Source organism: Hydractinia symbiolongicarpus, chromosome 12, assembly GCF_029227915.1.
Source record: "Hydractinia symbiolongicarpus strain clone_291-10 chromosome 12, HSymV2.1, whole genome shotgun sequence".
NCBI lineage: Eukaryota > Metazoa > Cnidaria > Hydrozoa > Anthoathecata > Hydractiniidae > Hydractinia > Hydractinia symbiolongicarpus.
The window spans coordinates 8,025,347-8,047,701 of record NC_079886.1 but is presented as its reverse complement, the minus strand read 5'-3'; the positions used below and the strand labels follow the sequence as shown (position 1 = coordinate 8,047,701).

At 32.9% G+C, this 22,355-nt stretch overlaps 1 protein-coding gene across 1 annotated transcript; it reads left to right on the top strand.

Moving 5' to 3' along the window:
- Positions 1 to 2,053: 2,053 nt before the first annotated feature.
- Positions 2,054 to 21,277, top strand: LOC130622760 (potassium voltage-gated channel subfamily H member 6-like). The gene is made up of 10 exons (XM_057438259.1): positions 2,054 to 2,654; positions 4,023 to 4,256; positions 8,552 to 8,680; positions 8,892 to 9,415; positions 17,294 to 17,752; positions 17,981 to 18,377; positions 18,802 to 19,001; positions 19,425 to 19,677; positions 20,117 to 20,322; positions 20,691 to 21,277. The coding sequence occupies exons 1-10, from the start codon at positions 2,579 to 2,581 to the stop codon at positions 21,066 to 21,068; spliced, it is 2,856 nt and encodes a 951-aa protein (XP_057294242.1). The 5' UTR covers positions 2,054 to 2,578; the 3' UTR covers positions 21,069 to 21,277.
- The last annotated feature ends 1,078 nt before the right edge of the window (positions 21,278 to 22,355 follow it).

The window sequence follows — 22,355 nt, the reverse complement described above, 5'->3', positions numbered from 1 at the left end:
AGTTCAAAATACATTATGTAATGTGCATCATTATGTGTGAGTCATACGTGGCCATGTTTTTGATAAGAACAAAAGGTATAAAAACAGTAGCGCAATAATAACTTCAAAATGTTAAAAATGTTACATATAAAATAATTTTTTTCAAAATCATAATACTTTGCTTTTAATATTTATGAAATTGTATCTTTTTTATTTAAGTGCAAAGAGTCATTAAGTATTATATTAATAATAATGTTGTGAACCCGTGGTCACTTTTTGTTTTCACAACATTTTACTGTGAATTTTTTTTACTTCAAATAGGACATTTTAAGATACAAAAAGAAACGAAAGGCCAGTGACAATAGGGATTTCATGTAAAATGAAGCTCTAATGAAAAATTACAATTGTCTTGATTCACGGATTACTAAACGCCATAATGTATAGACAACAACTTATGAGAGTAAATTAAAAGGCTTTACGTTAAGATAAAATGTCCACACGTTGCTAACAGAGGTTGTTCCAAAACAAATTTTGTACTAAGTAAGGTGTTTGGTCACATGTTTTCGTGTGACCAAACACCCTATTTTTTTCAAATTTCGCGACCGTGGGCGGTGACGTGAATTATTTCGTTGTGAGGGCTAATGAATGCTACTAGCGAATTTCACACATCTTTTACCTGGTCTACGTGTGCGCATAGGTAGCGACGTTTTGTCGTGTTTAAAAAATGACGAAAAAAATCATCTTTTAAACGATTAGTTAAGATAATTGTGTATCCCAGTCCCCAATGCTTTGCTATGTCCACTAGAAAATGAAAGTTTAACGGTCAGTAAATTTGACAGGTACTTTTCTTTATTTTTTGTCTGTTTACATGATCATTTTTTAAATAATCATTGAAAAAATGATCGTGTATTTTAGCTTTGAAGAGAAAGCTTAGCAGAAAGACAAAGAATAAAAATATATTGTCTCCTTTTTTATTATATGTGAATAAGTTTTAATTTCTGAATATATTCTTTTCCACATCCTCATATACGGTACAGCTTCATTTCAGTCTTTCCCCTCTCTCTTCCAGCAAATTAGACTCGTATACTCTATAAGTCCGGAGATTATTAATAAGTACTAAAAAAACGCTGATACAGCAAATCAAATTTTACGTAGTCCTGCATCAGTAAAATTCTAAAAATAAAATCCATAAAAAAATAATAAGTCAACAAGAAAAAGTTTCTATTTCAGGTCATCCCAATGTTTTAACATTCGTGACACATAATCATAATATAAAAAAATTATTTTAATATAATTCATTTATTTATATATTTATATTCTTAAATATAGTATACTATGAATGTACTGAACAATGGGGCTATAAGAATAAGCTTAAACTAGACACGATCATGTAATGGCTATAGGACACACAAACAACAGAAATCCAAAACTAAAAGAAATAGGGGAGGTGAAAGTAGCTTCGGTCACAGAACAGCTTGTTATAGCATGTTGATTATAGTTCATTCGTTGTCATTTTTAATTGATACATGGTGACAAGTAGATATCAATTTACAGCCCCTATGAGTAAACAAACTTAGTGACTATTGTGTTGGCATATATTTTAATTGCTTTTGTTGTGACACATAAATTGGTTGACAATAATTGACATGTCTTTTTTTTCTTTAACCTGTCAAACACTTGACTGTTTTATATTTACATCTGCTCAAATATCTTCTCCCAGAAGAATCCAGGACTCTGTTAAATATACACAATGTATAATGCAAGGAGGTTTTGTTACGGCTGGTCAAGACGATCTTAAGATTTTTCTGTAGGAAGCTTTTGCTCTATATGAAAAAGAAGAGGGGACATGAGCTAGTTGTTTTTAAAAGATAAACAGTCAAGAATATATAACTTTTGCATAAAAAGAATTTTAAAGAAGGATTTTTATCCTTTTATAGTACGTTCAGATTAATATTTATGCTATCAGATTTCTGATCCTTTTTTTTCGGATCAAAGAGAATTGTTTAAAATCTCCTCTAAGCTACAGTTCAGCTTTTGTTGATAGAAATTGTCAATGAATATATATCTTGTTGTATTGTGAAGTTTACTTCTTATCAGCTGTAAAATTAGCAGACAAGTTTGGCTTGAGGTTCTTTGTATTTGGTTTGCTGTTGTTTGGGGGATAATATCTTCTAGCAAAACATAAAAGGTTTTCTTTATGACTTTTTTATTTTATATATACATAACATTATGGTTGTTTTTCTTTCTATCTTTTCTCTGTTTCTTTATTTGTTTTTTAATTTGAGCGTAGTTATCTGGTTTTATCTTCAACCAGAAGTTCCCATAATATTGTTGGAAAGTTTGAAAATTCGTATGTTTTTTTACTTAATCTGGTTTAGATGTTCTTGTTGTGAAAACAGCTTAAACATGGCTTCCGTATCTTATATTTATACTTTCCTAAAATCCAATTTTAGTGTAAAATATTTTTCTTTTCGCGCTTTTCATATTTTTGAAATGCATGTGAAGTGGTGGAGACTCAACATGACTCAATTTTTATTTATCGTGTTTTATTTTATAGTATAAGTTGTAATAAATACAAAGGAATCTATAATAAATTGGAATGCCTATTCGGAGAGGACATTTGGCTCCTCAGAATACCTTCATTGAAACTGTAATCAGGAAGTTTGATGGTTTTCGTAAGTCTTTTTGTCCGTTTGTTTGTTTATTTGTATGTTTGTTTTTGTTTTTGTTTTTCTTGTTTGCATGTTTATTTTGTTTTTGCTGTTGTTTTTTTGTATGTTTGATTTTGTTTGCTGTTTTCTTGGTTGCATGTTTGTTTTTTTGTTGTTTTTATTTTTGTTTTTGTTTGCTGTCTTCTTGGTTGAATGTTTGTTTTTTTGTTGTTGTTTTTTTGTATGTTTTTTTTGCTGTCTTCTTGGTTGCATGTTTGTTTATTTGTTGTTTTATTTGTATGTTTGTTTTTGTTTTTGTTTTTCTTGTTTGCATGTTTATTTTGTTTTTGCTGTTGTTTTTTTGTATGTTTGATTTTGTTTGCTGTTTTCTTGGTTGCATGTTTGTTTTTTTGTTGTTTTTATTTTTGTTTTTGTTTGCTGTCTTCTTGGTTGAATGTTTGTTTTTTTGTTGTTGTTTTTTTGTATGTTTTTTTTGCTGTCTTCTTGGTTGCATGTTTGTTTATTTGTTGTTTTATTTGTATGTTTGTTTTTGTTTGCTGTTTTCTTGGTTGCATGTTTGTTTTTTTGTTGTTTTTATATTTGTTTTTGTTTGCTGTTTTCTTGGTTGCATGTTTGTTTTTTTGTTATTTTTATATTTGTTTTTGTTTGCTGTCTTCTTGGTTGCATGTTTGTTTATTTGTTGTTTTATTTGTATGTTTGTTTTTGTTTGGTGTCTTCTTGGTTGCATGTTTGTTTTTGTTGTTGTTTTATTTGTATGTTTGTTTTTGTTTGCTGTCTTCTTGGTTGCATGTTTGTTTATTTGTTGTTTTATTTGTATGTTTGTTTTTGTTTGGTGTCTTCTTGGTTGCATGTTTGTTTTTGTTGTTGTTTTATTTGTATGTTTGTTTTTGTTTGCTGTCTTCTTGGTTGACTGTTTGCTTTTTTGTTATTTTTTTTGTATGTTTGTTTTTGTTTGCTGTCTTCTTGGTTGTATGTTTGTTTATTTGTTGTTTTATTTGTATGTTTGTTTTTGTTTCCTGTCTTCTTGGTTGCATGTTTGTTTATTTGTTATTTTTTTTTGTATGTTTGTTTTTTTGCTGTCCTCCTGATTGCATGTTTATTTTGTTGTTTTTTGTATAATGAAATTTAACTTTAAATTTTTTTAAAAAACTAGCCGTAATACCGTGGAAAAAACATGTGAATTCATCCGGCGCTACTTATAGTTAACATTTTTGACTCACGACAGACAACAAGCATAATACAATTCCTGGAAGTGATACTGAAATAACCATTGTAGGGAGTGTTTTGGGCTGTATCAGGGCTTTTTATAAGCGGTTGTTAGAAGCTCTCCACAGACCTGGCTGCTCACTGTTTGTTTTTTCTTTATTTTAGCTGGTAGAAACTTTGTCATTGGAAATGCTCTATCAGAGGGTAATCCGATTATATATTGCAATTCCAGCTTTTGTGAGCTGACAGGCTATGAAAGGCACGAGCTCGTGCAAAGAAATTGTTCGTGCAACTTTTTATATGGTCCCGAGACAGATGAGCAGGCTCAAAGAAAGCTTCAGGATGCACTGAGGGATAATGAAGAACACCATATTGAAACTTACTATTACAGAAAGGATGGTAGGCTTTTTTTTAACTTTTAAATCTATTTTAAACCCAAAAATGTTATTTACAAGCCATGATGTCATACTTTTATGCGACCTTAAAAAAGCGTTAGTATTGCTTTCAGTTTATTGTGATATACACGTTTTTTTTTTGTAAGAAGCTAGTTTATAAGAACGTGAGGCTGACATTTAACTAAAGATATGGCTATTGCTATAGGTACATTGTTAGAAAATTCGCAATAAAGCTACGCATTCACTTCCTTATTAAAAACTCAGCTTGGTTGGGTTGAATTGTTCCTACTGTTGTCAAATTTCAAGAAGACCTTTTAACGGGGAGAAAATTTACATTTTACGATGTTAATTTCTTACTTTTGTTAATTTATTTAACACAGTAATTTTGTTAGACGTTAATAACACGTTTTTTTCTTTTATGAAAACATGCTTTATAAGAATATCAGGCTGGGTTTTATTATTGTAATATCTATTGTTTAGAACAATAGTGAAAAAAAATGATCAGCCTGTTTAGAATTTTGGTTTTCTCATATGATAAAAACATTGCAAATGATCTTCATTGATTTTTACGAATTTTTTTTCTAATTTTTTTTTAGCATTTGTTAAAGTAAATAAACTTTTATTTATTTTCCCAAAAAAAATTTTTGGGGAATTATGCCGAAGTGTTGTCATGGCAACAATTTTTTATGTTGAGTAAAATTTTGAAAAAAATATTTTTACTAAAAAATGTTTACATGTCACTTCTTAGTTTATATTGTCATATTATTTTGTGTTTCTATTATCATTGTTGCATCGCAATTATACAACAATTAACAAAATTCAAAGTTAGAGTTTTTTTATCTATGTCATCGAATTTGATGACCTCATCACCGAAAATGCTGACGTCATCAATTTTTTTTTCATCAAATTGTTTATTAATACCTGGAAAACACTTGTGGTAAGTTTCAAGTCCAACGGACAACAATTGTGGCTTGTGTGGCAGGCAAGTAAGTTAGAGCAATGCCATACGTATCTCTAGCGGTAATGTAAAATAGTTACAGTCGGAGGGGAGGAAGAACCAACCGTTAAGATGGAATCCCCAAGGACGTTAAAACTTCCCGTTATTTATTCAATTATTTAAGCCGTTAACTTCTTAAAAACTTTTGTAAGGTAGTAGAACATTGGGTTTGTGATTTGATCTATTGAGTATGGAGCAGAAACAATCGATTTCACAGACTTTTTACATTCAACCTGTGTATAAGGTGTATAAATATACTATTTTTTAAACCACTGTAAATAGCAGATATTTATTTTTGCTATATTTTTTTTGTTTCTTATTCCTTTTTTTTATTAATAAATCATACATAGTGGCCATATTAACTGGGAAAGTGAGTTCACTACCTCGCTGTCCCTGATTGAGCTAGCGCTTTTTTGTCGTTATGACGACGTCTTTTAAATTGAAAAACATCGAAATCGATCGAAGAGCGACTGATACACATGCGCAGTCGCAATATTGTGCAATGTTCACATATCGTTGGATTTAAAGAAGAATTTAAATTACTTGAACTCCCTGACGAAAAATTACGACTTTTTTTTAATCTGGCAAAATACTAGAAAAAAACATTACGTCTTTAAATTAGCCAATCAATTTTAATCTATGTCATTGTTAGCTGTTAAAGATGGCGGGTTTTTCATGGAAGAGGTTTAAACATTTGTAACTGAACTAAATACTAAACTATTCACCTTCACCGAAAAACATTTTCTATGTTGGCATTGTCAAAAACATTTGCTAAATAGAATTTTTTTTCGCTGGAAAACTGTCTAAAGAATTCGTTTTGTTTCGCTTTTTTTTTTGCTTTTATAGAAATTTGCCTTTAAATGTAGAAGAGACTAGCTCACTGGTGCTTTTTCTTTGTTTGATGTATAAAATAACGCTAATTAAGGATAAGAAGTATTTTTTCAGGGCATCAGCCATTCCATAAAACACCCACGACATTTTCTTTCCCCCCTTTCCTCCCCCCCCTTCCTTTTCTCCCTCCTAAATTTTTGACTTGCGTATTTTGAATCGTTGAAGAAGCATGTCTAGAAAACTTGAAGTTCAGCAAAATTTGGAAATATGATTTCCTGCTTGGTGTTAAGAAAGAAAATGCAACGAAAAAGAGAGAGAGGTGGTTTGTTGATATTTTAAAGTAAAAGGAACATCAGCTGTTCAAAGATTTTAATTTTTTAAGATAATACTGCAATGCTGAAATTTACTGGCCAAATTTGAAACAAAACTTAATGTAAAAAATAAAAAAAAATGTCATGTTGAGCTTCGTGTTGAATTTTGACGTAGAGATTTTTTTGCAAAAATCGGTTAAATATAGTTCTGGTTGCCCCAAGTCGTATCTTAGGTGTTTGTAGCAACTGAAGATTATAAAGCGAAGAATAAGGCCGGAGTTTTTTTTAACAATTACATTCTATGAATTATAAATTTGCCTCTTAACGATAATCAACTTTTTAAATTATTTAACCCTGTTTATTTGTTCTGATAATAAAATCTTCGTTGAACACAAAAAAAGGAAAAAGAATGAATTTGTGTGAGTTTCAGTTGATAGACAGATGGATGGCTTTCTAATGTATACAAAGTTTTTGAAACAAAACACAATTTGGTTTCAATTTCAACTTGATTAAGATATTAAAAGGTTGGGTTTTATTGACCATTATATTAAGTATGATATCTTCAGTGGAATTTCTTTATGCTTTGTGTGTTATGATTTCTGTCTTTCTATCTCAACAATTGTGGCAATTCAACGTTTTTTAGAAGAATTGGTCAGGCAGATGAGGCGCGGAAGTGGAAAAATGTCAATAAAACTTCAGGCTAGATGTTGGTTGATTGGAGTTGATGCTTCTTTTTAAAGTGGAGTGCCAAAAGAGGCGTTTGAAAGCACATGCGCTCAAAGGTTCAGCATTTGCGACTTTCTTCCCCTGTCCCCTTCTTCGCAAAAGTTTGTTTTTTCTCCTACCCTTGTTTTCCTATTCGTACATGAGAATTTTTTTGAGAGGTTTACACATTCACGAATATGGTATGACACAGCAGAAAAAGATCAATCAACAAAAAGTTAATAAAAAATAGAAGAAGACTTACTTTAAAAATCGAACGTACGCGAAACCAATACCGCTTCTCCCTGTTTGTTTTTCTTCCGTTCTTAACCTCTTTTAAATACCTTCTTTTAATTAACGCCCTTCTTAAAGAGGGCGTTTATTTGAACTTCTAATCCTTTTAGTGAGTATAATTGTAAACCTACTGCAATTGTCATGATATAAAAGTTCATTTAAAATAAACGCCCCCTCAAATTGGCGCCCTCGTACTAAACGTATTCTTAACTAAACGCCTTTTTAAGTAAAGGCCTTCTTTAAGTTAACACCTCTTTCCTATATTCCCTAAATAAACGACCCCTTATAAGCCTTAACTAAGCGCCCCTGAAATAAGGTAATTAATAGATATTCGTGAATTTACTCGAAAAGTTTTGTTACGCTGAATTTGTTTTTAAGAAAGGTAGTCATCTTTTTAACACTCTTGATGTAAAAAGTTAATTCTCCAATGATGATGGATAATAATCGACATTATTATCCATCGCGAAAATTAATACTCGCAAAAAATCATCTTTTTCATCTTTTTTGAAAAAGATGATACGAGAAAGGAATTTTTTCTTGATTTTGCAACTTTTTCGACTCGCAAAAGTTTCTTCTTTTCGTTAATGTATGCCATCTTTTCACCATGTTTATAAGTTGTTACAAATAAATTTAGCACCAGTGTCAATTGATTCATGCTACGTTTTATTTAACCCTATAAACCCCTCGGGGACATAAAGTACCGCAGTCCCTCTGATTAAACATGACTTCTGTTCTGTAATTAAGCGCTGAAATTTTTTTGCCTTTTCCGAAATTTTATTAGGGCAAAGTACAATACTTTACAGTTTTTTTTATACATGTTTGGGAAATTTAAAAAAATGCTGACATGCATGGATGAGTGTCGTAAGATGTTGTATTGGTTATAAAAAATTTTATTACATGTATGTTCATTAGCAGGTTTTTACCAAGGTGTTGCTAAGGAGATACCTAGGGATAAAATACAGAGCAGATTTAAAGGAAATATCGATCCAGCGAAAATGCCGTCATTTCTGATCGCGATCGCAATTATATTATTTCCCTCACCTTAAACATCTTGAAATGCTATATTCAGGCACTTACTTTATGCCCCAACCCACACTGCTACAACAGACTACAAAAGCCTGGTTTTTATAAGGTTAAATATTGAAATTATTTTTATTACAATAGGCGAGAAGTTTCTGTGTTCGGTGATCGTTGCACCAATCAAAAACGAGCAAGGTAATGTTATCATGTATATTGTGAATCATGAAGAAATAAGACAAGATGATAATATATCCAATGGTGAAGAAGAAAGAGGTGAATTATTGTTTGTTTGTTTGTTTATTTATTTATTTGTATGTTTGTTTATTTCAAAGAATTTTTATTTTGAAATCAAGGCCTCCGTTAAAATGTGCATTCGCGTCTCCTTCAGTTATGTGCCACAACATAATTCACATTTTCTACTTAGTCATTTTTTTTCAAAAATGTAATGCTGTTATATATTTCCTTTGCAATTTTTTATTTTCAGGTTTGCCTAAGCGAAAGATATCTACTATGCTCCGCAATTCGATACGACGCAAAAAAAGTATAGCCAAAAAAAATTCAGATTCAAATTTTAATAGGTTTGCAAAAGAGGAGAACGATGAAAGCATATCATTGGCTGATTTTTCAAAACCAAACAATAATTGCAAACATCCCACGAAATCACCAACTCCGCCTCGCAACTCGGCAGACACGCCCGAAATATTTATAAGCGTAACAAATCACACTCCAACGGAGAGTCCCAGCGATAGTCAGATTCTCCGCAACGGTGATATACGCCGTGATTTTTCATCAAGTTTAACGGATCTACGATCGAGCCCGGAAGAGTTTGATCGTTTACTATTACCTGATTCACAGAACATGCGTTTGTGTTCTTCAGAAGGAAATGTAGCCACAATGAAGACTGAATTATCATCCAATCCCTGTTTAGAGAGGTCGTGCAGTCAAAGCAGAATCATTGGAGCGAAACCACCATTAGTGTCAGCCGGAACTACACAAAAAGTGGCACAGGTATGAACGGGTTGCATTGCTTTATTTTTTCGGTCATTACTTCTTCTGCCATGTTTTTTTTAGCATATGACTGCTACAACCGCTGACTCAATGTTAACAGCTACTACGCTGCAGGGCAGGGTAAACACCAAATTTTCGAGTGTAAAATTTTCGCGATTTGTGACTAATTTTGCGAAAGTTGTTACCTGCGAAATTCTTTTTAAAATTCGCAAAAGTAATTCTACGAGGAATAGTTTACAAAATAAACACTGAGTACCCAACAAACCGCAAGCTCCAAATATAGCTGATCCTATAATAACCAATAACAGACCACGTGTGCAATTTTTTTCGTGCATTACTCCTGGTGTTATTGTTTGTATTACCGTACAACATCTCTCATTCAAGAAATATATGTTTTTACCATTAGGTGTAGAGATTTAGATTTGAATCTTAACACCAGCTAGAGACTTCCCAACGGCGGTTATCTCACCAGCAACTGAATATTCCGTTAAAGTAAACCACTGTAAAGTTGGTAGTCAATTATAACAGCTGACGGTCTCATTAATTAAACACCTTGTAAACAGCCCTTAGCTTTTTTAAGTTTTTTTCCCTGTGAAGTTGACCTTCTTATGACATTGACATCTTCATACCTTCAACAGTTGACATCCTGTAAAGTTTACCAGCTGAGATCCGTTTTTGTTAGTATGTTTATTTTGTCAGTATGTTTATTTTGTTTATTTGTCTGTTTGTTTGTTTGTTTGTTTGTTTGTTTGTTTGTTTGTTTGTTTGTTTGTTTATTTGTTTATTTGTTTGTTTGTTTTTGTTTGTTTTCCCAGAAGCAATACAAATGCGTTAGAACATGCAACAAGAATTCTACAAAATTAATTTGTGCTTTGATAAAGTTTAAAATTGTCAAATTTTGCCAAAAGATGGACAAAGAATTTAACCATTTGGCTAGCGAGACCAACAGAGCAGATGTTATCGACATTATATATCGTTGCATCAAAGTTGTGATAATGTAAAGTTAATATTGTTCCTTAGAAGAAAATTTGTAGAAAAATATTGGAGCTTATCAACTTTTCACAGGTTATTAAGTTAAAAAAGTTGATTGTTTTTGTGTCCTTATAGAGAGTTATATTTTAATTGAAAATTTGAAATGTAAAATGTAAGGCTTAAAGTGCTTGGAGGGAGAGTGTTTTGTTGTTGGTTTTTATTATACCTCATATGTTCCTCAGGATTTACGTGAGCCAAACTTTCTGATAATAAGGATTGCTTTTATATTACTTTCATTACTAAGTTATTTTTCTTTTTGATTTTATTTTTATGTACAATAGAGTATTTTTTTCAGCCTTCGTATAAAAAGTTCCCCAATGCTCCCCATATACTTTAATAATGTTGTCCTACTTTGTGTAATCTTTGCACGGTTTGCGCAGAATTTTCTAGGGTTAAAGAATACAGATTTTTGCAGCAAATTTTTAGGGACCCACTTTACGTGCGACGTAATGTTTTTATTTTGCGTCATAAACAATGCGCATGCGCCCTCATTCTTGTAGATGGAAATGGTACACAACATACCATCTCAGCATATGGTCCTGCTTTTTTGCATCAAGAATTTGTGCGCATGTACACGAATTCGTAAAGTTCTGTAAACATTTGCAAGCCCTCGATATACAGTTAGCTCTCGGTGACTCGAACACCGGATAAAATAAGCTTTCTTTATCCCGAAACATTTTCTTGGATCCCTTGAACTTTCGTGGATACTTTCTTACAAAAAAACTTTACTTTTTATTAACTTCTGAGTAATAGATGAATAATTCATCTCTAAGATTGCGCCTTTTGCCTTGCCCACCTTTTGAAATAATCGCTTTAACTCGAACTATAATCTCTTTTTAGACTAAATTGGACTGAACGGGAGCGTCGTTTAAGTCGAACATTCGTTAATTTGAACTATTTTCGTCAGTTGGAGTTACCGGGAGTTAACTGTACTTATGTAAAAACAGTGCATTTCCCATTTTTTTTTTTTTAATGTTTTTGTGACCAAGTGTGAAATGATAACAGAACAAGTCTTTTTTTCTTTGCTTATAATTGTAAAATTAAATCTTTTAACATTTTTTCCTATTTGTTTTGCATGGACATTTGTTAAAGTATTTTCTCGATTTCATAATTTTGCTGGTTATTATTTTTTTATATATTGTTTAGCATAAGCATATGGATGTCGCTCTCCCTGGCAGATGTTTTTTTTTTAATTAATAACATGGAAATCTATTTTGCTTGTTAAATTCTAACGTTTATTTTGTGAAAGTTGTTAAAGGATGCTGAAGTTTTTGAAAAATATAAAAAAGCAATTTTCTTTTTTTCGCTAAAAGATAATCTCTTTAATTGCTTTGAAATGGGGAGAGAGAAGATACTAATCAAACGAAATTCATGTTATTACTTGTGAGATGAGAAAAGCCTTCGTCAATTTAAATAAGTACTTCGAACTACTTAGAGAGTGAGAGAGGAAGTGGAAAGATTTTGTGAGGATAGCAGAGATGTCTTCTGGTAGACCTCGAAGACATATTAGAAGAGAAAGTAGCGTTCGGACAGTGTCAGCAGCTTTTAGGAAAACCTCAGAGGCTGTTTTCCAGGTAATTTGTGATTTTCCTCTGTCCTTAATCGTTGACTTGCATAAACATTCATTCTTTCAAAACTGTTTTTCTGTTTTACACTTTGTTTTTGTTTGTTTGTTTTCTTATTTTTTTGTTTTGTTTTGTCTTGTTTTGTTTGTTTGTTTGTTTGTTTTATTTTGTTTTGTTTTGTTTTGTTTTGTTTGTTTGTTTGTTTTTGTTTCTTTGTTTGTTTGTTTGTTTGGTTGTTTGTTTTGTTTGTTTAAAATAGTAGGAAACACAGTTTAGGGTAATGCGATAACAAATCTTAAGAGTCGGCCACTATAGCTGGTAGAAGATGAAAACACTGAGCAATGTTTTGTAATTTTTATGTGAATTTGCAAGTTTTTCAAATTTTCCGAAAAGATTCAGCCTTTATGGCAATTCTTAATAATACTATTAGTTTACTTATTAAAATTCCTGAAAGATTTAAATGAGTTTTTAACTTAACAGTGGTTTATTTTAACAGAATATTGAGTTGCTATTGAGAAACCAGCGCCGTTTCTGGTCTTAAGATTCAAATCCGACGTTACCCGTACAACATCAACATAAATGCTTGGTAGAGTTTACAAATTCGCAATGTAAGTTAGATCCTAAGATACAGTTACATGTTAAAAAATGTAAAAGAAGTATATATGTTTGATAAAACGTGCCTCCCATGGTCTTCTAACAAAATAATTCTCACACGAAAGATTATTAGGGCATTTTCAATCTCATTGTTATAACGTCAATGTTTTGGCGATACAATTTCAAAAAATATTTACTAACAAGCCCCAACCTTTGAAGGAACCCCTCATTTGCCCCATAGTAACGCTCTCATATTTTTATGTCAATAACTGTCCCAGATACTGAAAGCCATTTATGTACAATATTTCCTAAGGCTATATAACAAATTAATATAAAAGGTATACACGTTTTAAAAAGAAGTTCACCGTTTGGATAATTTTGTGTTTAGTTTTCAGTACGCTATTCTTTTATAATATTGGGATTATTTTTCATTTGTAGGTTTTATATTGCGTTGCTGATTGTAAGCCTCCCTCTCCCACCAATAAGTTCCCCCACCACCACCCTTAAAATCATTTCTTATGACCACGGGGGATAGGGGAGAAAGAGTGAGTCTTGATTGAGTATATGCAGTAGATGAAATATATGACGTTCGAATTTATTTTAGAATTTCTGGACACTACTTTCTTTCCTGCCTACGCACTGAGGCTAAGTTTTTCCTAAAAATTTCTAATTCTTCACTGACCTTGTTGAAACTAAATTCTTATAGAAAAATCAACGCAGTAAAAGTTGATAAGTTAATAAAATACAATATTTCAGTTACACGAAAAATAAAACAGCTGTTGCTCGACCAATCATATTTTAAAGAAACGTGGTCGTAATTACAGGTAGATGTTTGTTGTGATTACTCAACGACAATTCCTTGGCGCTAGTTGTAAAGGTTAATTGCTCGACAGCTACCCTAATATCACCGCAATACGGTCACCTCGTCTTTTGTCTAGCGTCGTCCCTTTACGCCTGTCGTGCCGGCTCATCTGTCGTCAAGTGCACCTTTCGTCCAGTGCGCCTGCCTTTTCATCCTGCTTTTCGTTCCATCATGTCTGTCGTCTCCATACCAATAATTTTTTAATGACATATTACAAAACTTTTTTTACTCCTTACATTTTTTTTAAGAATGTTTAAATTTATGACAAGGTTGCATGTTATATGTTTATCTTCAGAGCTGGCATGTAGTTTCCATGGAAACGCCATGGAAACTCGATATTGATAGTTTGGTGACGTTGAATTATAACAATCTGAATTATTTCTTTAAAAAATGTTTTGAATGTTCAATATCACCTGAATATTTTGTTTTTTCAGCATTTCAGCAATATTTTAATTTAAACGATTAAATTATTTTGATGTGTCTATAAGAGTCGCTTGACACGGAAAAGAAAACAGTGTCGAGTGACGTGCGAAAACCCTACGTTTTGCCACGGCACTCCGGGTTATGTCGCGCAATAAAGAAAAAAAAACACATCATACGATAAAAAAAGCAAACGTCGCGCCACATCTTTATCTTGCCGACACGTCTCGCTGTTCCATGTCGAGTGACAAAGAAAACAAGCATCGCTGACGTGGTGCGATGAAAAAAAATGTCACGTGATGTGAGTAATTTACAGAACAGTGTTAAGCATTGTGAACATTACTAAGAAGTCTTACTGTTACAAATTATTTATTTTCGTAAAACGCAAAATGGAAGAAAAAAAATAGAAATAAAAAACAGTGTTCTATTTTCTTGTTATTTTTCTTTTCGATTTTAATTTATTCATTCGTTGTTATGTTCACAACAATAGAAAAATTCCTCAACAATTAGGACAAAAATTTCTTCTATACTTTTTTTTTAAAGAAGAAATGGGCAGTGTTGAACAACAGCGGATAAAAAACAATTTCTTTATAAGTATTATGAGAAGGGACTGAATTATTTGGAAAGTTAGGTTATACTGAGACACAGTGGACTGCTGAACGAACATGCACGGAAAATGGAAGGCTTACAAACGAAGACGAGGGCCAGTTGTCAGGCGGCATTTTCAAAGAAGACAAAGCCGTGGCATGTCTCAAACGCTTACAAGGTCTTCTCTGGCTGTTCTAAAGGTTGGAAAGAAATATTTATAATGAAATTGAAATATGCTTTTTAGCTTGCTGAAAAAAGGAGAATAATATAACAACAGTCTCAGATTATTGCTTTCCAACCTAACGACATCCCGAATGTGAATTTTGTACTAAAATAAGAACAATCTACAATGTGCGTTATCTTGCAATTTCTTTCCAAGCTAAAATAGAATGTGTGTTATGGTGTAGTTTCTTTTCAAGTTACCGCTAACTGTATCTCCTTTTGATCATGTCTTTTTCTATCTAATCCGTATTGTCTCGATTGTTCATGAACACAATCATAGAGCTTCATCAGCAACAAAAGCACCCGATTTTCTCATAGAAACAAATTTCGAAGAAATTTAGGAAAAAAAATTCCATAAAGAAGAACAAATTGTTGTTCAAATTTGAAGTTGCATTCTTATTACTGTTATTCTTACTAAAATCAAAACAAACCAGGCTGAAAAAACTCAAAAAATAAGAACAACCAGTCTGAGATTATACTGGTTGTTATAAAAAAGCGTGCATATAACGTATATGCAAGCTTTTTTTGTGAATAGTAAATATTGTTAAAGTTTCTCATTAAAAACTATGATTACAAAACCTGCTGGTATTGTCAAACCAAGGAGTGTTGCGGCTAATTAACCAGTGGTTATTACCAAACTTAATAGGGTTTATATGTTTGTTTACTGTAAGTGTTGTGGTTGTTGTTGGTTTTATTGTTGTTGTTGTTGTTGTTGGTTTTATTGTTGTTGTTGTTGTTAGCCCAAGTGGGCATATAATGTCTATAAACTATAAGTTTCCAAAGACCTCAGTGTTTAAACTTTCAAAAGTGCTTTGCCACTTTCTGGATGAAGCTCAGGAAATGTGAGCTTTACTGGTAGGCGTAGCCACAGATTATTAGTTGAAGATTGTTATTTATAGCACTACAGTATGAAAATGCATCGAAAAATACGACAATACACCGCAACTGTGTTTCGTCCAAAGTGGAATTTTTCGTGTTTGATATATTTTTTAAGGATGGGGAGAGAAGGGGGGCGGGGGGGGGGCATTTTATTCTACCTGGCTTTTTTGCTAAGAAAAACGTGTGAACATAAACAATTTGCTAGAAGCCATTAATTGGAACGTTCTCTTTTATTCATAATTATGCAGCTGCATCAGTGGGTTTTTATGGAGGTAAAAAAAATTAAAAAAATAAAATAAATTGAAGAAGCGTGGGTTGCAAAACCAAAAGATTTTCTTGAAAATTATTTTCAAAACAGCGGGCGTTTATGATCGTACGTGATGTTACCCAAAAGACACTTGACCACGTGTAGTTTATTTCTTTTGCACAGCTGTTGTCTACAAAATCGATGACTGTTTTCTTTTGTTTCGAAAGATGACATTTACACCAAACTCTTGAATATCGACAGTAAGTTTTATAAATCTGGAAAATCCACAGTTGTAAAGACGGAAAATCGATCCTTTAAATGTCAAAAATCGATAGTTAATTTTCGAATGTCGACAGTTGATTCTTGTAAATCTTAAAAATCAACAGTTACCGGGTAAAGGTCTCGAAAATGACCAGCTAATTCTTGTATATCTCAAAAATCAACAATAGGCTTTTGTGGTAAGTTTGTAAATCCCAAAAATTGACATCTTAAATCTCGAAAATCGACAGTTATCTTGTGGATGGAATTTAGTGTCAAAGTTGAGTATTCTTCTACAAGAGCCAGGTGTTTCATAAACACCTACATATTTTTATTATTTATCATTCTTTTGTGTGTTTATTTATTAGTTTAATTTTATTTTCCATATCTAAATTTCCAAATTACTACGACTTTGCAGCAGTAGTCTGTTTCGAAAATTTAGATAAACATTACCACTCCAAGTGGATCGAGTGGTGTTTTCTACGTTTTCTAAATTTGTTAATGGTGCAACAGAAATTAAAATCTTTGCCAGCTGACTTCCCGTGTAGTTTGCAAGATATTTACTCTGCTCAAGTTATTCAAGCATTCTCCGAGAATTTTGTCAAATTAAAGCCTAGACGCAAGTATATGTATCAGACTAAACTCTGAATCCAAATGGACCAATGTGCACAAAGCCATTTACAAACGTAGTCGTAAAAGCGGATTGCCTCCATGGCTAGATACATTAAGGGAAAAAAGGTGTTTTCCTGATGTAAGCAAGTTCTTCATGTTGATGGTAAAATAAACGAGGAAGGGTCTCCTGCTCGCCATATACGTAGCTTCGTTGACCAAGTTTTCTTCAGGGATCTTAAAAAGATCAATTTTTTCTTACAGGAAAGCTTCTACTTTAAACGAATGTCTCAGAGCGAACCCCGAATCCAGTTCAAGCAATAAATACAACAAAGCCACCATGGCTACATTTTACCCTCTTTAACAGTTCAAGAATTTCTTATGTTTATTTCGGTAGGTGCAACCATGGTGTTTCTGGATATCTACCATGTGAACAAAGAACAATAACACTAACAAATCGAAACGCAAAAAAAAAATATTTGCGACTCGGCATTATTTTTCCCAACCATACTCCGATTTTAAAGTTGAAAAAAACTCCCTGGCTCTCCTGTGCACCATATATAAGCTGCTTGTTAGCAATTAATTGTGTTGATTTGTTTTAGGTGATGTCTCTAGGGTCCGATGTTTTACCTGAATACAAGGTCGAATCGCCGAAAATACATCCGTGGACAATCTTGCATTATTCGCCGTTTAAAGCCATCTGGGATTGGGTAGTGTTATTCCTCGTGATGTACACAGCCATTATAACGCCTTATATGGCAGCATTCGTTCTAACACGCGATACAAAACGAGAGGCGTTAAACGAGAATCCAGAAACACGTGTAAATCACGGACCGATTTCTATAGCCGACGATCCGTTGGTCATCGTTGATTATATTGTTGACGTTATGTTTATTATCGACATTTTCATCAATTTCCGTACGACGTTTGTTGATTCAAACGACGAAGTGGTCAGTGATCCGTGTCGAGTTGCTGTTAATTATATGAAAGGTTGGTTCGTCGTCGACTTGTTAGCCGCCATTCCGTTTGAATTGCTCATAATGATTGGCAACACGGACCAAGTAAGGTGTATAATTTTTAAACTCTGTCTAGATTTCGCGCCAAAACAAATTTAGAAAAATACTAGAATATAGATCTGGTTGTCGTAGCTTGTTATGAAATTGTAATTCTGGTCGTAAAATAACTGTTTCGGAAAAGGTTAGGAAAATGGAAATTTTCCCTTTTTATTTTAATGTGATTTTGTTAACAGACCCTATTATTGTTCTAATTTAAAATATTTTTAATTTTAGACCACAACCTTGATTGGTTTGCTAAAAACCGCTCGCTTATTACGATTGGTCCGTGTAGCACGCAAACTTGACCGATATTCCGAATATGGTACGGCACTGTTACTGCTACTTATGTTCGGCTTCGCATTGGTCGCTCACTGGCTAGCATGTATGTGGTACGCGATTGGAAACTTTGAACGCCCGGGGGAGAATTCTTTAGGCTGGCTAACTCAGCTTGGGGATGCCACTCACATGCCGTATAATGATTCCATACCGGACAGTGGACCGGACTTGCAAACTAAATATTTAACGGCGTTGTATTTTACACTCAGCAGTTTAACAAGCGTTGGTTTTGGAAATGTTTCAGCTAATACAAATGGCGAAAAAGTATTCACCATTTTGATCATGTTTTTAGGAGGTAAGAGTTTCTTTTTTTACACACAAGCTAACCAATGTATACTCGAAGTGTGCTGTTTTGGAGTTCCTTTGCACAAGTGAATTCAAAATCATTTGGTTGACGGATCGTTGCGAAGCCCTAGATGCTGTGTATAGCTAAAAGTCAAATTTAACTAGGAACATGATGCGTTGATTCCATTGTTCTATCCAATAGCGGTGGCATTCCGTCTTTACAATGACACCACATTACCTTGGGATGAAACCTTTTAAACTTGTTGATTATATTTCCAATGTCTTATAAGTTTTTCGTTCAAACTTTTCATAGTACTCTACTAATTTTAAAAAATTCAGTATTTCCTAAAGATTCTTACTTGTTCAAAAACCTTTTGCAGAATTTACCCTATGCGAATTATTTCCTGCGGCACAATCACTTTCTTTATCTGTAGCTTTAATGCATGCTGTGATTTTTGGTAACGTGACGGCGATTATACAACGTCTATATTCTGGCATGGCGCATTATCATGCGACGATGAGGAAAGTTCGAGAATTTATTCGTTTCTATCAAATACCGTCACCACTTCGACAGCGATTAGAAGATTATTCTCAATATGATTACTCCTATACAAACGGTATCGACATGAACGAGGTATGTTGTCGGCAGCGTCGTGTATTTTACCGTACGGCGTGCGTTCGTCATTGTTTACTTTTTTAAATAAACTGAAACATCTCGAATTTCGTATACTTTATAACAACTGTTTGAAATTATAGAAATGCAATTCCTTTCTTCGTTAACACTGCGTAAATTTTTGTAAAAAAAATCTTTCCTTGACATGTACATTGACGGCGTTTATGCAAATACATATATACATTTGTATTACTGAAAAAAGTCGTTATGTAAATTTTATTCATTTTGGTTATCACTAGGCCACGTTTTATTGTCATAGCATATATCCCTTTCTAAATTATATCGGGTGGATAAAACGAGACCTAAATGGTTTGTTTTATGATGCTCCAATTTCGACGTAGTGTTTGCATAAAGAATTTCATCAATATTTTGTTACTGTTTTAGGTATTACGAAATTTTCCTGAAGGTCTTCAAGCTGATATATGTTTGCATCTGAATCGACATTTATTATCTAGCAATCCGGCCTTCCGTGGCACCAGTCCGGGTTGTTTGCGCTCCTTATCGCTGAAGATACTTACAACTCACTGTCCTCCCGGTGATTATATTATACATACCGGTGATGAGATCTCGAATTTATATTGGATTGGTAGAGGAACTGTCGAAATCATTCTTAATGAGACAATCATAGCTATATTAGGTGTGTTGTTGTTTTTATATATTTGTTATTGTTGTTCTTTTATTGTTGTTTAACTTTTTGGGTGTTCTTTTCTTTTCTTCGTGGTAATCCGTTTTATACTCAAATAAAAAAATCTCATTTTTCTCTGATTCTAACCCGAAAAACAATTTACTGTGGATATTAATAAGAATTTGACAACAATAAAGAAAAAATGTGTATGAATACGCATATCTTCAGCAAAGTTTTATGGTAACCTTAAAAAATGTACGACGTGTTTAAGCAACCGTTAAGCAACTTTTTAATCAATTTAGAACAGTTTGTTTTAAATCCTCAAGTACTAGGTTGAAAGTAGTATTGTTTACAAAGAACACGTGTATGTTTGTGAAATACTAACTTGCGTGCGAATTACAGCGTGTTGTTACCGATATATATCTATATATATTATTATTAATCTGATCAGGTAAAGGAGACTCGTTTGGTGAAAACTTTGGATTCACTGCTGTTCGTGTGACTGGGAAAGCGAGAGCAAGTGTTCGAGCGTTGACATATTGCGACTTGCATTCCATATCACGCGACAATCTACTTTACATCATGAGAGCATATCCTGAATTTCGCAAAACCTTTAACGAGGAAATGCAAATCACGTTCGACTTGAGAGATTTAGAGGTAAGTGGAGCGGTTTATTTGGTCACTGTAACTTTTAAGTATTCTTAAAATAAAACCCTGTCAATTTAAACCAAGCTCTTGATAAAATAATTTGTGGTAAGGAATAACACTTCTCACGTGATTTTTTGACCTAATGCCCACAGTAATATTTTACCGTTTGTCCTGCAAATTTTGATTATAAAAAAGCGCGAGAAAAGTACGTTTTTGGTAATGCACAATATTAACCGCGTCTTACAATTTACTTGTAATACGTAATTGTTATTCTTGATTAAAAGAACTTTTTACGCTATAGAAAAGCGTAGTTTAGCATCCCATATCACTCGCTCCACTTACAATGCACTACAAAGTTCTCTGCCATTTCATTTCAGCTTGAAGAACGAGATATGAACACTTCTATGCCAAATGTCGCAGCGCATCAAAGTGTGTCTTCTGAGCACATATCCACCAGTCGTTCATCATTTCGTGAACAACGATTAAATAGTCAGAGAAAGAAGAGTATACTAGACTCTGTAAACGAGTGTAACACTCCGACCACGCCCAACGTGACAAGGAACCCTTCTAGTACCCATTCTCCTTGTAACTGTGAAGAACTTAAGAAAGATATTGATGATATGAGACAACAATTACACAGGCTCGAATCTTCTATGAAGGATGATATTAAATTGATTTTAGGTATATTACGAACAAAACAAAATAATAATTATAACCCACCAAGTTTACAAGTGAACGTAGATACGAAGGTATAGTTGTTGTTTAAGTACCCATTTCAGTATGAGGGCTCTTTTGCGTGAGTCCTGTGAAAGATTGCAGTTTATAAGATGCACAATTATGCTTTGTACTGGGTACGAACTTGGTTTTTATTTCACACAATTTGGGATATATTTATATTCTCCATTTTTTAGAGAATTGTATTTAGTTAATTTATTTGTTTCTTGTGAATAAAATATTTATACAATGCATATTTTTTTCCCTTTCTTTAAAAAATTTAGGCCAATTTGACATTGTCATTGTGTATTGATTTTATTTGCCGTCAATTTAAACCGTGACGTCTTTTTTATTATTGACAAATGTCTTATCTAAATATATTTACGATTTTATTATTAATAGCAACCGTATGACTAAGTAATATTTTTGGCCAATGTCTGCTTTCTGTGACTAACATAAAAATGCCATGTTTTCTATTAAATCAAGTTTATCCACTAAATTTTTGTTAAGTCTAGTTTCAAAAGCTATGTTTTACCATCAAATCGCAAAATTCTTGACACTCGGAAAATATTATTATAATATTCGCTTTTCAAAAAATAAGAAATGGTGCTTCGACAGTCTGTGGACATAACTTTTTTTCTACTGTTTTATAAGAACACATAAAAGAAGTTCTTGCGTTGTTTTTAATGATCAAAGCTCACAAACAAAAAAATCTCCGTCTTCTGTAGGGCATTTGTTTTAAACACAAACTTTTTCTCAGCAAGAAATTTGAAAATTGAAAAAATATTACATACTTTTTTTCTTAACCTCTTGGGTAACAAATATCACTTCCCTGAAACGATTTTGGAGACGTTCAGTTCGAACGAGTTGCTCAAAATGTCATTGATTCCTGCTTTTCCAATAAAAGTTAACGAATTGGATGTTTAAAAACTGTGGACTAATTATTTGAAAATATTAAATCGCAACAGTTTCGACAAAATTTGGAAATTATTAAGCACATTTTTGAACTATTTAGACGAATTAAAATTTTTGCAAGAAATGTAACCTCGAAAATCTCCAAAAAGTTGAAGAGGATCCTCGACGCCGTTGTACCATGTCTTGGTCACAATACCTTGGAAATTGATCAAGTCGTCATGACTAATGCCGTCCATCCTAAAATCATTCAATCGATGCCATCTTCAAAATGTCACAAATATTTTCTTCACCAATCGTCAGCGATCCTATACAACCTCTTTAGCAACAACTTCTATGCAATTCTTTTAAGGATCACAATGACTTGATAAAAGGCCAACAGGGATTTGTACCAGTCTTTTAAATACGGAAACCTG